Source organism: Diadema antillarum, unplaced genomic scaffold, assembly GCF_040938485.1.
Source record: "Diadema antillarum isolate AM-2024a unplaced genomic scaffold, OU_Dant_1.0 seq00001116_RagTag, whole genome shotgun sequence".
Taxonomy (NCBI): domain Eukaryota; kingdom Metazoa; phylum Echinodermata; class Echinoidea; order Diadematoida; family Diadematidae; genus Diadema; species Diadema antillarum.
Window position 1 is genome coordinate 423,969 of NW_027271930.1, and position 13,310 is coordinate 437,278.

Consider the following 13,310-nt stretch of genomic DNA (forward strand, 5'->3'; position numbering starts at 1 on the left):
AGACCATGTACCATATGATGCTCAGTACTCACATAATGAAACCTTCTACCCGTCCGAGTATGGTGAAGTATATCATTGAGTATGTGATCACACAAGCTATGACCCTTTGAATGTTAGTTTTTCTGTGTCCGTCTGTGTTGATTTAACCAGGACCTGTGCTGTCTAGTGAATGGAGACCAGCCGACGTGGCTGATGGGCATGACGGCCATGACCAAGAAATTTGGCCTGGAGCTCCTTGAGTCTGTCCTCAACAGCTTCCCTCAAGTATTCCTCAGGGTAGGAAGAAAAAGTCCATTACCTTGTAGGTGTCACACTCTATGCTGGTATATTTAATGCCTCAGTGTGTGTGGTGTGGGAAGCCATTTGTGACATCAGTGGCTTCTTGTAAATTTGAGAATGATGGCCATAATTGAAATTGGACATGCATTTAGATGATATACAAAAAGCAAAAATGATATTATGTTCATGTCTATAATTTACAAAGAAGAAGGGAAAAAACACATTTATATATTAATTCTGAAAAAAAAAAATGGAATGGCCCACTCAAAAGACTGCTTGTAAGAAAAAAGAAACACTGAAAAGCTTACAACTAGAAAGAGTGAAAGGGAGGAAGAAGAAAACAAAATAGAGAGAAAAGAAAAGTGCAAAAAGAAGAAGAAAAGGAAGGAAGTGAGAATGTCAATTTGAAAACGAAAGCCTAGATCAAAGCCTAAATTGATAGTTGGAGTCCATTAAGGGTCGGCAGTCCTGGCATTATGTGACTTTTTCAACCATTCAGATACTATTAAGATGAGTTGAAAGTGCTGAAGTGATTTAGGTGAGTGTATTGTGAGTAGTCATAGGTAATAATTTCTTTCAAGATTGAGTTTTGAATGATGAAATCAGTTCTAATCAAACTGTCCCTGTAAGGTAGACCCAAAGAGACTGTTTCATCTCCATCACATAAAGTCAAAGGTGAGTTTCTATCTCTCTCTCTGTTGTATTCTTGTATTTGTAATGCAGCACACAGAATTCAGCTTCCTGCTGAAGGAGAGAGTGTGTCCCCTCCTCATCAAACTCTTTTCCCCGAGCCTCAAGCACCGGCAAGGCATGCAGGCACCGAGCCCACCAATCAACCCAGAGAAACCCACCTTCCACATGAACCTCCGTCTCCTCAGAGTGGTCTCAGTAGTCATCAACAAGTACTACTCATTATTGGTGAGAATGCTATACACGCACTGCCACCACCACATGGTTCATGAGTTGACAGTAGATGGTAATTGTCTGACAGCACTTACAACCCACAGGACTCTATAAACAGTTGACAGTCATATCTAAGTTCTGTGGATATGGAAGTACATAGCACCAAACACATTTCTGCCGTTTGACTGGTTTGTTTGTCACACTGTTGTCTATTCAAGTATACTTTCAGGTGCTGTATCCTTTGAAGGACTGTACAGTAGAAAACTACATCAAGTTAGCCATGCACTACAGCAATATTTAATACAGCGTGGAAAAGATTAATTTTTTTCCCCCCCTCAGATACTACAAATGGGGAAATGTGCTCAGACAGTTGACCCAAATGTATTTTTTTTCCAGTTTCATTTGTGTGCTATGTATAATGCATGTGTTCATCATTACTCTTACAGATTTACTACTCTAAGTGTGAAGCTATCAGCAAGCTGAGGGAAAATTACTTTCCTCTTGCAATGTGGGATGGAAATTATTTGCACAAATTATGTATGGATGTCAATTGTCATACAGCTAAGTAAATATGACCATATGCCCATACAGTGTAAATTTTCCACCTCTAAGAAAATATGATAATGCTAATACAGCTATACATTGAAAGCTGGAATATTTAGTGGTGGTGGTAGTAGTCATTAGTGTAGGAGAAATTTTGTGAAATATTTAAAGTCTTGTCTCTGTCTCCCTGCCACCAGATGACAGAATGTGAGATTTTCCTGTCCCTGCTGGTAAAGTTCATGGAGGGGGACAAGCCTCTCTGGCAGCGGGTCATGGCCCTGGAAGTACTCCACAAAATCTGCCTACAGTCCAAGCTGCTCAGGTCAGTCCCAACACACCCTTCGGCTGTTACAACAAAGGTTATAGGTCAGATGACTTAGATTCTGCAATGAGATGTAATTAAAGGTTGTCTATGGGACACATGTTGAGTACATTTATTACAGCTTTTTCATTTACTTTATTGGAGATTTTGACACTCTGAATACAGATTTGTTCTTACACAAACTGTAATTATGTGTTTCTTTGATTACTTAACGTAAGGGAAGAATTCCCTTCATAAATAATGTTTTGAACTCCAAACAGAAATCTTTATTAAAATATACAATCATGCATGAGCTCATTGTCTTACAAAATTAAACTTATAAATTTGTAAGTGGATCAGTTAGAATTTCTTTGAATGTCTTGAAGCAAACTTTAAGAGTAATGATGATACTTTCTGTTGATTACAATTTCTTCTGTGCATATTTAGGTTAGTCATTTTTCTTGTTTCTGGAGTGAATGAAGGCAAAATGTTTTTAGCTCACCTGAGCCAAAGGCTCAAGTGAGCTATTGCGATCGCCCTTCGTCCGGCGTCCGTCGTGCGTCGTGCGTCGTGCGTCGTGCGTCGTCCGTCGTGCGTCGTGCGTCGTGCGTCGTCCGTCGTCCGTCGTGCGTAAACTTTTTACATTTTCATCTTCTTCTTGAAAACCCCAAGACCGATTTTCATCAAACTTGGCAGGTAGCATCCCTAGGGGGTTAGGAACTCAATTTGCTAAAATGGGCACCATGACCCACCCAGGGGGCCCCCAGGGGGGCCCAAACCCCCCAAAATTAAGGAATCTTTAAAAATCTTCTTCTCTAGAACCAGAAGTGATAGAGCTAAGTTAATACTATGAGTTAGTTCATTGATGACTGTAGTTTCAAGTTTGTTCATGGCAGAATCAGGGATGCCCCCCTTGGGACCCAGGGGAGGGGGGTGGGGAGGGGTTCTAATGGGGCCTAAATTGTACATTTTCATCTTCTTCTTGAGAACCCTATGACCCATTTTCACCAAACTTGGCAGGTAGCATCCCTAGGGGGTTAGGAACTCAATTTGTTAAAATGGGCACCATGCCCCACCCAGGGGGCCCCCAGGGGACCCCCAGGGGGCCCAAATCCCCCAAAATTAAGGAATCTTTAAAAATCTTCTTCTCTAGAACCAGAAGTGATGGAGCTAAGTTAATACTATGAGTTAGTACATTGATGACTGCAGTTTCGAGTTTGTTCATGGCAGAATCAGGGGTGCCCCCCTTGGGACCCAGGGGAGGGAGGTGAGGAGGGGTCCTAATGGGGCCTAAATTGTACATTTTTATCTTCTTTTTTAGAACCCCATGACCCATTTTCACCAAACTTGGCAGGTAGCATCCCTAAGGGGTTAGGATCTCAATTTGTTAAAATGGGCACCATGTCCTACCCAGGGGGCCCCCAGGGGGGCCCAAACCCCCCAAATGAAGGAATCGTTAAAAATTTTCTCTAGAATCAGAAGTTATACAGCTAAGATAATACTATGAGTGAGTACATTAATGACTGTAGTTTCGAGTTTGTTCATAGGAGATCCAGGGGTGCCCCTCTTGGGGGCAGGGGTGGGGGGGGGGGGGGGGGTTGGTTAGGAAGGTCCAAATGGGGGCCTGAATCGTACATTGTCATCTTCTTCCTGAAAACCTCATGATAGATTTTCGTCAAACTTGGCAGGTAGCATCCTTAGGGGGTCAGGATCTCAATTTATCAAAATGGGCACCATGCCCCACCCAGAGGGCCCCAGGGGGCCCCCAATTCCCCAAATTAAGGAATCTTTAAAAATTTGGGCCCTTATTGTACATTTTCATCTTCTACTTCAGAATGCCTGGTCAAATTTTGGTAGAGCTGTGAATAATTTAGATTAGTGACTGCGTGAAAGGTGAACTTGCGATACTCAGGTGAGCGCTAGACCCGCGGGTCTCTTGTTATCTATGACCAGCCTTGCGATCCATCCATGAAGGAATTCAGACAAAACAAGTTTCCTACACTGACATCGTATGCTGTGTGGTGTTTGAACAAACAATCTTCCCCCATGCATAGATGAGTCCTGGTACTCATTTCCACCTGATATCTCTCCCTCACCTACATTGTACCTTGTGTGCCTTTCTCTTTCCCTGCCAGGATGTTTTGTCAGTCGTATGACATGAAGCCACATTCAACCAAGATCTTTGCCAACATTGTCAATGCCCTGGGTGTCTTCACTCAGTCACTCTTCATGCACCCTGTCACTGAGAGACAGAGCAGTCAGAGCTGTGAGTACTGTACACTCAGATATTGTCACATACAGATAAGGCAGTTTATCAGAAGTTTTCGCAAATTTATTTCTTGCTTTGTGGTCTTTTCATTATCATGATAGTTGCAACAACAACAACAACAAACAAAAAGGATACTGGGGTAATTCAAATGTTCTTAAGATAGTGTGACATCTCAAATAAAAGTGAAATCAAAATCAAATCTCTCAGGAAAAAAAAGGTACTCTTTCGCCAAATATTTCAGCAGGAGGCCTGATACCATGGCATCGGGGCTCTACTACCTTCAGTCACTTGATATTGCAACACGAGTGTGCTGGCCTGGGACAGTGCATGTGGGGAAAATTTTTGTCAATATTTTTGCATGTCTTTTTCGTGGTCAAGAGCCTATTTGCAAACGTCACAAAAATGAAAGCACTACAGAAATTTTAACATAATAGTGAGTTCTTGATCATCTGTTGCCTCCGAAATGTAGCAGTTTACCACAGAGTGAAAGGGAAAGTCTATCCTGATATTATGTTGCTTTGTACAAATATTTCTGTTTTGTTTTTGCATATCTTATCATTTCTCATACTGTAAAACCAGAAATGTTTGTGTGCATTTTCCTTTCACAAATTTCGCAAGAGCCACGATTTTGGAAATTGAAATGCATGCGGAAGTTCTTCTACACTATATGCATTGAATGCCACTGGCAATTCATGCGAATTTCATGCCGCGAAAAAATCTTGCTTTTACAGTATACTTATTGAGGCATTATCAGTGATTGCATGTAGGTAGTGACGATAGTGAGAAAAGCTCCCAGGTATTGCACATACATTGCATGATTCACAAGCCACATAACAGTGTTTACTAGGTTTCAATTAATGTATCATGGAGAGCATTGCAATTCCAATGTATATTCAAATGCTCACATCAAGTCATGATTTTTTTAGATCTCTTAAGACAATTCCAGTGAGGAAATTAGTTGGGTATTCATAAACATATTTGTTCCTGTAGAAACCAAAGCATTCCAGCGACACAGCATGTAGTTTTGATGCTAAGAAAGACACTAGTATCAGATATGAAAGAGGAGGGCTGAAACACAACAAACCAGTTTTCAAGGGTTAGTTGCTGTCCATGCCAGCAATGCTGGTATTTGGATGGGGCAGATTTCTTCTTTCTCCTTTCTTTCAGAGGGTCATACTATGGAGAATGTGGCAAATGCGTGAGGGAGTCATTCATACCATGATACATTTTGGAATGACTTCTTTCTTGCTGTGGGGAAACAATGAATATCTGACAGGGTATATGATGCATTGATGCATTTTCATATCTTAGCAAATGTCTCCAGATTCCTAAGTTGCTCCGAAATATATTCTTCACATAGAACCTGCCCCCTACAGAAGATTTGTTGTATTTCCTTGTGCCTCACTACATAGGTAACAGTTGTGTGATGATGTTGTTGTTGTTTTTTTAATTTCAAACTCAACATTCTTCATTATGGAAGTGAACTGTCTAAGGCTTACTCAAATGTAGTTAAGGATTTATGATTCCTCAAAATATAGTTTTACTCTATGATATAAACTTGATAATAGCTAAAGCCTTGAATGCAAGATCTCTGGAGATGACACTGTTCTGCCTCATTTATCCTTTGCAGCTGACAAGTCTACAAAGGAGAGTGGTGCCTCGTCTCAAGCTAATGCTGGAGGCTCACCAGCAGCAAGCATACACCCCCAGGCTGCCTTCACATACAAGGGGGTTTGGATACCACTCATACCTGTAGCAAACCTAGGCACATCCAAAGCATTAATGTAAGTTGTCACAGCATCTGTAGTTTTCTTTGTTTAATTTAGGTCCCCAGCCTTTTCATTTCATTTCATTTATGCATTTTCATTTTCAACAAAGTGTGCAAACATAAGATTAAAAAAGCAATATACATATTGAAAATATCAAAATATAGTATAAAGACATAATCAGTTGTGAAGCCAAGATGCATGATATCTACTCTCTGACTGTCAACCTTAAAGTGATGGTACAGTTTTGGTTGAGATGGGGCTACAGGTTTCCAACTTTTTGTGATGATTTTTTTGAGATAATAAGAAACCTCTTATGAAATAGGGAAGAGCATATAATTCTAAGAGGAATTCAAAGTTTATTTGATGAAAATTGGTTTTGAAATGGCTGAGATTTCCAAAACGAAGCAATCCTAATAAAGGGTGGGACCCATCATGTATTTTAAGATTGCTTTCTTCTGCTTTGTTTTTAGAAATTTCAGCCATCTCAAAACCGATTTTCATCAAATGAACTTTAAATTCCTTTTAGAATTGTATACTCTTTAACACTTCATAAATTGGTTTCTAAGTATCTTGCAAAAAATTAAAGGCTGAATCCTGATCCCAACCAATACCATACCATCCCCTTAACATATTCTTGACCCAGAATGGACATGTTGGAGAAGTCGGAGGCCCCGCCCATCCCAGACGGCTACGCCATGTCAGTGGCCTTCGCCTGCCTCCTGGATGTCACCAAGAGCGTCTCCTCCGTGGTGACCCTGGAGCTAGAGGCAGAGGAGATTCGGGCAGACAAGGAGGAGAACGAGCGAAAGAAGAACATGTCCATCATGGAGAAGGAAGCAGAGGAGAAGACCAAGGAAGAGGAGGAGGACGATGACAGGCCCAAGAGCATCGAGACAGTCCTTGCGGTCGTCGACAAAGGTCAGTAGCACCATCGGTCACTTATACTGTAAGGTCACTAGTGAAATTGGACCATAATGTACTGCAGAATGCTTAGATACCGCAGCAATTATGGGATGATGTTAAATAGGAACTAGAGACTGTTTTCCAAATCATGTTAGTGACAGGTATGTTGTATCAATTGTTTTTGTTTTGTTTTTTTGAGTCATCTCATATGTGAAAAAGTCATTGCATATAATATGCAGTTTGAACACTCAATTTATGATAGTTAGAACATATGAAAGGACAGATTGCAGATCTAGTGATATCATAGTAGATAAAATTCAAATGTTATAAACAATGATGATGAAAAAGTAAAAGAGGAAGACAGATTTGTGAATCTAGCTATAGATATTATCCAATATGAAATCTGATGAACTTCTGGCTTACATTGTAAGCACACAATCATTCATCATTTAACACTCCCCGGGTTTTCATGTTCGAAAACTGTGGGCTAGTGTGCAGAAGTAATCCTTCCGTTGTTTTTGGTGTGATAACAATGCTTAATGACAATGGTACGTGAATTGATTTACGTTGGGAAATATTAATGTGTGGCAGTGAGATATCAGGATGTAAATGCTTGAATGTGATGAGAAACTCACAGAAAGAGAAATGAATAAACTGGAGGAGTCAGCTGTCAGGCAGATCACACATATCAAGATGAGTGAATTGTCATAAAGGACAAGTACAAGTGCACCTTTGGTCCTTTTCACCCTTTTGTTTTATTTGGCTCTTGATTACATTACCATGGCTATGCTTTAATATCACTGCTTCAGCCATGTTTCATCATTGCATGGTGATGGTTGTTTTTCTTTATTTCTGTGTGTCTAGATCTGAAGGCACTATGGGAAGAAATGGTGAATTCATCTTGGTGTGGAGTCTTGGCAGCTCTCTCTCTTCTCCTGGAAGCTTGGTTTGTATAACTTTTTGTCCTTTTTCTGTAGCATAGATCATCCAGAACTTTTAGAATTGGAATGAATAACTGCAGTGAAGGAGATTAATCAGTATTCATTTAATTAATTTCTTTATTTTGATCATTCTGTGTTAAATATCTTTCAATGAAATCTCCTTTTTTCAAGATGAGTATACAGTGTTTCTGTGTATGCAATCCTCTCTTGATTTCACTGCAGTTGATCAATGATTATCTGAACACCAGAAACTTTTCTCTTTGTATATTGAGAATTTGAGAAGATAAAACATTTGCAATCATGTCTCTCTTAAAGAGTGTTGTAAAAGTTGATGTACCTCTATGAGTCCTAGCATTTTTCAGATCCTCAAATGTATTTTTATATGTTTCTGAGTGCAAGAATCACCCCAAACTGTAGAATGATTTTATACTCTTGCAGTTATACACAAGTGTTTGTTTGTGTTTTTCCTGCAAAAGTTATTGTTTTGAAAATAAAGACATTCAGTGCCTATCACATGAAAATACACCTTCCACTTGGTTGGAGATGTGTCTGTTGTTATATACAGTTTATGCTGTTAAGGAGGGTTGTGAGTTTAGCAACCTGAGGTTTTGTGGTAACAATTGTGCAGCAAGATCATAAATTCAGTGACCAATATATCCCTAATTTTTATGCTAAATTGTTGTGATAGTACGGACGAGGCAGCGACGGAAGCCATTTTGAAGTGCCTGGAGGTGTATGCCAGTCTGTGTGGCAAGCTGGGTCTCACCGTCTCACGGGATGCCTTTGTCACGGCCCTTTGCAAATCCTCACTACCACCCCACTACGCCCTGGCAGTGCTCAATATTGCCCTTCCTTCTGGGACGTCTGCTCCTAAAGGTACAGTGTGTGTTTGAGTTGAGAGTGGTAGCAGTGACACACTACTGCACTGCGTAGAAAGTTTATACTTTTAAAGATAAGAATTGTATGCCAAAATGCCTTCTCCAGCATATGGGGCAAAACACAGAGAAGAAAGTAGCTTTCTCTTTTTATTGTATCTTCTTGTTGTGAGGAATGATGTGTTAGGTATGTTGAGTAGATTCATATAATGTTAAGGGTAAATCACTCTCATTTTCACTGTTGTTATACAATGTTTTATGACAAATACATTTGATAGTAAATGTCCATGACATTCTGTGTGTCATGTGAGTGAGTGTTCGGAAAGAAGGTCTTTGTGTAAGTGACAGCACATTTGCTTGATAATAAAACTGACTTCCTTGGTACATACACAGCTACAGGTCAAGGATTCAGCACTGATGATATTAGTGGTAGTGTGATGGTTTGGGTGTTGATGTGTTTCCAACCATTGCCCTGAAACCCAGATCACAGAAGGACTGCAAGCAGTGCCAGCCGGGATGGGTTCTTGGCAGCCACAGAAGGGAGTGGCACTGACCCAGGGGATACCAGGAACCAGGTGGTTGCTGTGGGAACCCCTCTCTCAACTGTTGTGGGAGCTCAACAAGGCCCTGTCATGGTAAAATAGACAGCTTTAAGAAATGTTCGAGGAAGATGCCTGCCCATGTTAGTCTTTGTGTCCATTCCTTTGCAAGGCTTATACAATGTGACTTTGTTGACTTTACAGAAAGCATGTATCGGGGGGGGGGGGGGGGGGGGGGGGGCATTTCGTGAAGCATGTTGTCCAACAAGGTTGTCGGACCAATTTGCTCTCAGCCAAACAGATGTAAGGGTTTCAACAGCTTGTAACAGTTTGTCAGAAAAAATTCTGACCAAAACACTTCATGAAATGCCCCCCAGGTATTTAAACAGCATGTTCCAGAGGGTCTCTATTTCTGAAGCTGTATTCTATTTCATTCAGTATAGGTAGAAATTAAAATCACATCTTAAGAATAAAGAAGGTCGACCTGCAAAAGTTGGTATAGCTGTAACCTTCTTGACCTTACCTTCATTGCATAAGTCAGGAATTTGTCTGAAACACAAACATATCGGTACAGAAGTTGCAAGCACCCCAAAAATACAATTATAAGACTTAGGCTGTTAAGATAGTGAACAGGAGGAGCAAGGCTGAACTTGTGAATTTAGTATTGCAAAATACATTGCCTAAATGCCATGCATCTTTTCTTTCTTTGTGAATAAAATTATGAAAATTATAAACATTCAGAGTCACTGGAATTCACTTATCTTTCCACTGCCATGCCAAGATGCTGTGTGCTATACTGAAGTATAGCCCAATGATTATGAATGTCATCAGAATTTTCAATGTCTTTTTTTTTTTTGGGGGGGGGGGGGGCACTGATGTATACTTTTTCCTTCCTTTGGAACTGGAGTAGAGGTGCACCGTACACTTGAGTATGTTGTTGATATGATACTGCATGTTTCTCTGCAACCCAGTAAAGCTCGTTCACTGTGCTTTAACATGAATACAACAGTTTGGCTCATTTGTGCATGATAAACTTATGATATCTCGTTTTATGCATTTCTTTGAACAGTTGGGCTAATTGTATGATGTGGACCTGTCATGTTTTATTTCAGCTGACTGCTAAGAACATCCAGTGCATGCGAGCCATCCTCTCCCTGGCCCACTGCCATGGGGCCATCCTAGGGGCCTCTTGGCACCTCATCCTCTCTACCCTGCAGCATTTGGTGTGGATCCTGGGCCTCAAGCCCACGCCTGGTGGGGGCTTGAAAGGTATGTTGGAGTCAAACAAGGGAGTCTGGAATAGTAACTGTTCCTTGTACTCAATGCAGCCATCACCCTAAATATGCCTTGTTTGGAGTGTTCAACAAAATTTGTTCATTTATTTTTACAGCAAAATGTGTATGTACGCCCATGATTTCTTTTATCATGGCTACTACTAAAACACTGATCAATTCAGTACTTATTTACGTTGATGTAGGGCAAGTTGTCAGTCAGTAGCAAGATGTGTGCGATGTAACTGAAATATATTCAGCGTTAAGATCTAGGAAAATATAAATATGATAGAAATTATGTGAATGATTATCAAGCTAAATATCATTCATACAGCATTTGCATTGTTCACATTATTCTACTGAGAGATTTGATCGAGATGAAAATTTTACCCTCATCCAAGCTGAGAGTTTAGTGTACAGCTCAGTAAATCAGAGATGATAAGGAATCATCACAGAAAACTGTCAGTCTTTGTATTAGTATTATGAGATTTTAGCTATCATTCAAGATCCATTACTGTTAGTTCTGAAATATTTTATAGACATTGTCTATTTGGACATGTATCGATTGGTTGTCACATACTTGATATCAGTTTCATTGTGTGTGTCTCTATCTTTCCATCACTGTTCGTGTGTGTTGGTATAGTGGGTGGTGCCACAGACTCACACACAACAGTCATCACCACAGCAGCCATGACAGAGCTACCGGTTCTCTCCTCCATGCTCTCTCAGCTCTTTGAGAGCTCCAAGTACCTTGACGACGTAGCTCTCCACCATCTCATCAGTGCCCTCTGTAAGCTCTCCTCAGAGGCCATGGAAATGGCTTACTCTAACAGGGTAAGGTCTGATTCCATCTTGTCTCACTGGATTTCATTTGATATGAACCCAAATTAGGCCAGTGCACAACTGCACACAAAATCTAAGGGGGGCAGCCCCTTTTCCACATGAGTGCATTCAATACGTACCTCTCTAAACAACTGCTCTTTATTGACATTGGCAAGTTACATATCAGTATAAAGAGGAAAAAACTGTCTCCTTGTACAAAGTCACTGACATTCAATTTATTCAGCGATCTACTTTTCCAACTACGGGATATCCCATTCTTGGCCTCTACGGAGGTTTGCACCAACAGCTGGTTACATATATCTTATATCTGGCCCAATACGGGTTAGCCTTGTCTTTGGATTTCATTGAGCCAACTCATGTTCTTCTGCTGTGTTGGACATTTATTTCACTTCATTATGCATAATATAAATGACAATAACACTTCTGTTTGAGTTTGTTAAATCTTCTGTTAGTATTTTCAAAGAAGTGTTAGTGGACACACCAAAATTTTCAAATGTGACCACAGGGATTTGTATGACTTAAAAGGGAGAATTGTGCATAAAGGAGATGTAATAGGGAAAAAGGAGAACAAATGAGGGAGAGAAGAGAGAAAGAATATGAGACTACTGTGCTTTCAAGCCTTTGAACTATGTTATCTGTTACCATTGTCTTTCTGGTATGTTTTGTATTGTTCATAATGTACCAGGAAACTAAATCATAATATCCTCCAGTCAAATGAATTGAAAGAGATAGCGGTTCCTAGTACTAGGCTGTCGAAATTGAGTATTGTATCAAATCTCCTTGCAGCAAGAGCCCTCTTTGTTTGCTGTGGCCAAGCTGTTGGAGACAGGTTTAGTCAACCTGCCGCGTATGGAGGTGTTATGGCGCCCTCTCACGGCGCACCTCTCCGAAGTCTGCCAGCATCCCAACCAGAAGATGCGTGAGTGGGGGGCAGAAGCCATCACCTCACTCATCAAGGCAGCCCTGGCCTACAAGCACAGTCCTCCCCTGCATGAAAACCTGGTAAGGATTCTTTGTCTTGTCTCTCATGTGTTCAGCTTTTCACCTGTTACATGCCTTAGCACTTTAGCCATAACTGGCCACACATTTTCAGTGGCAAATGCTTGATTACTCCCAACCCACCCCCAACTAAATCTTGTATAAAGATAGACCGCCTACTCAGGCCTAACAATTCCTCAGTCTAACAGGGAGGAGGTCATGCTGACATAGCAGGATTTTGTATTGGCTTTATAGTGGTGATTATTTTGAAGACATCTGTGCCAACCAGAAAAGAAAGTACTCCAAAGAATGCAGCACAGTAAGGGTTAATGGTCTGGGCCTGATACACTTGTAAAATGACAAGTATTATTTTGGAACTGTCCATAGGAGTCTATGAGAATATTGTAAATATATGTGTCTGACCTTGGCTTGCCATTGTAAGTCGAACCTTAAACAATAAGAGCATGGCTATAGTGCTCACACGGGTAAATATTTCCCCATAGAGACGTGTGTTAAAATTCAAAATTCAAACAATTCTGTAAAATAGCTGGGAGAAATGAGGTGTTTCATCTTCAGTAACCTGAAAAAGTGAGATATACCCTTTCATCCATCAAATTTCCAAGGGGGGTTCTTCGGCTCAAACTCTGTCCAAGGGTTCGAAAGCCAGACTATGAGTTCTTTTTACTCAAAAAATCACATATTTTCTGTACATGCACCCAATCAAATATAGTCCCTTCAAATTCCATGAGAAAATGCAGTTTGTAGAGGAATTCATACTCAATATCTGCAGCTATTCAGTGTTTTGCCAAACTGCATTTCTGATTTTTAATTAATTCTTTTTTCATTTATTTTAGTATCTTTGGTATGATTTTGTGATGCGGTCAGGGATATTCCCT

General features: G+C 40.4%; 1 protein-coding gene across 1 annotated transcript in view; it reads left to right on the forward strand.

Moving 5' to 3' along the window:
• Positions 1 to 13,310, forward strand: part of LOC139743853 (protein MON2 homolog) — a 97,308-nt gene that overhangs the window by 40,923 nt on the left and 43,075 nt on the right. The window contains exons 8-19 of the mRNA XM_071654310.1: positions 151 to 276; positions 1,003 to 1,197; positions 1,923 to 2,047; positions 4,162 to 4,292; positions 5,926 to 6,079; positions 6,708 to 6,982; positions 7,832 to 7,913; positions 8,597 to 8,784; positions 9,267 to 9,418; positions 10,435 to 10,624; positions 11,237 to 11,427; positions 12,223 to 12,438. Coding sequence (XP_071510411.1) covers positions 151 to 276; positions 1,003 to 1,197; positions 1,923 to 2,047; positions 4,162 to 4,292; positions 5,926 to 6,079; positions 6,708 to 6,982; positions 7,832 to 7,913; positions 8,597 to 8,784; positions 9,267 to 9,418; positions 10,435 to 10,624; positions 11,237 to 11,427; positions 12,223 to 12,438 — 2,025 coding nt within the window. The remainder of the gene's footprint in view (positions 1 to 150; positions 277 to 1,002; positions 1,198 to 1,922; positions 2,048 to 4,161; positions 4,293 to 5,925; positions 6,080 to 6,707; positions 6,983 to 7,831; positions 7,914 to 8,596; positions 8,785 to 9,266; positions 9,419 to 10,434; positions 10,625 to 11,236; positions 11,428 to 12,222; positions 12,439 to 13,310) is intronic.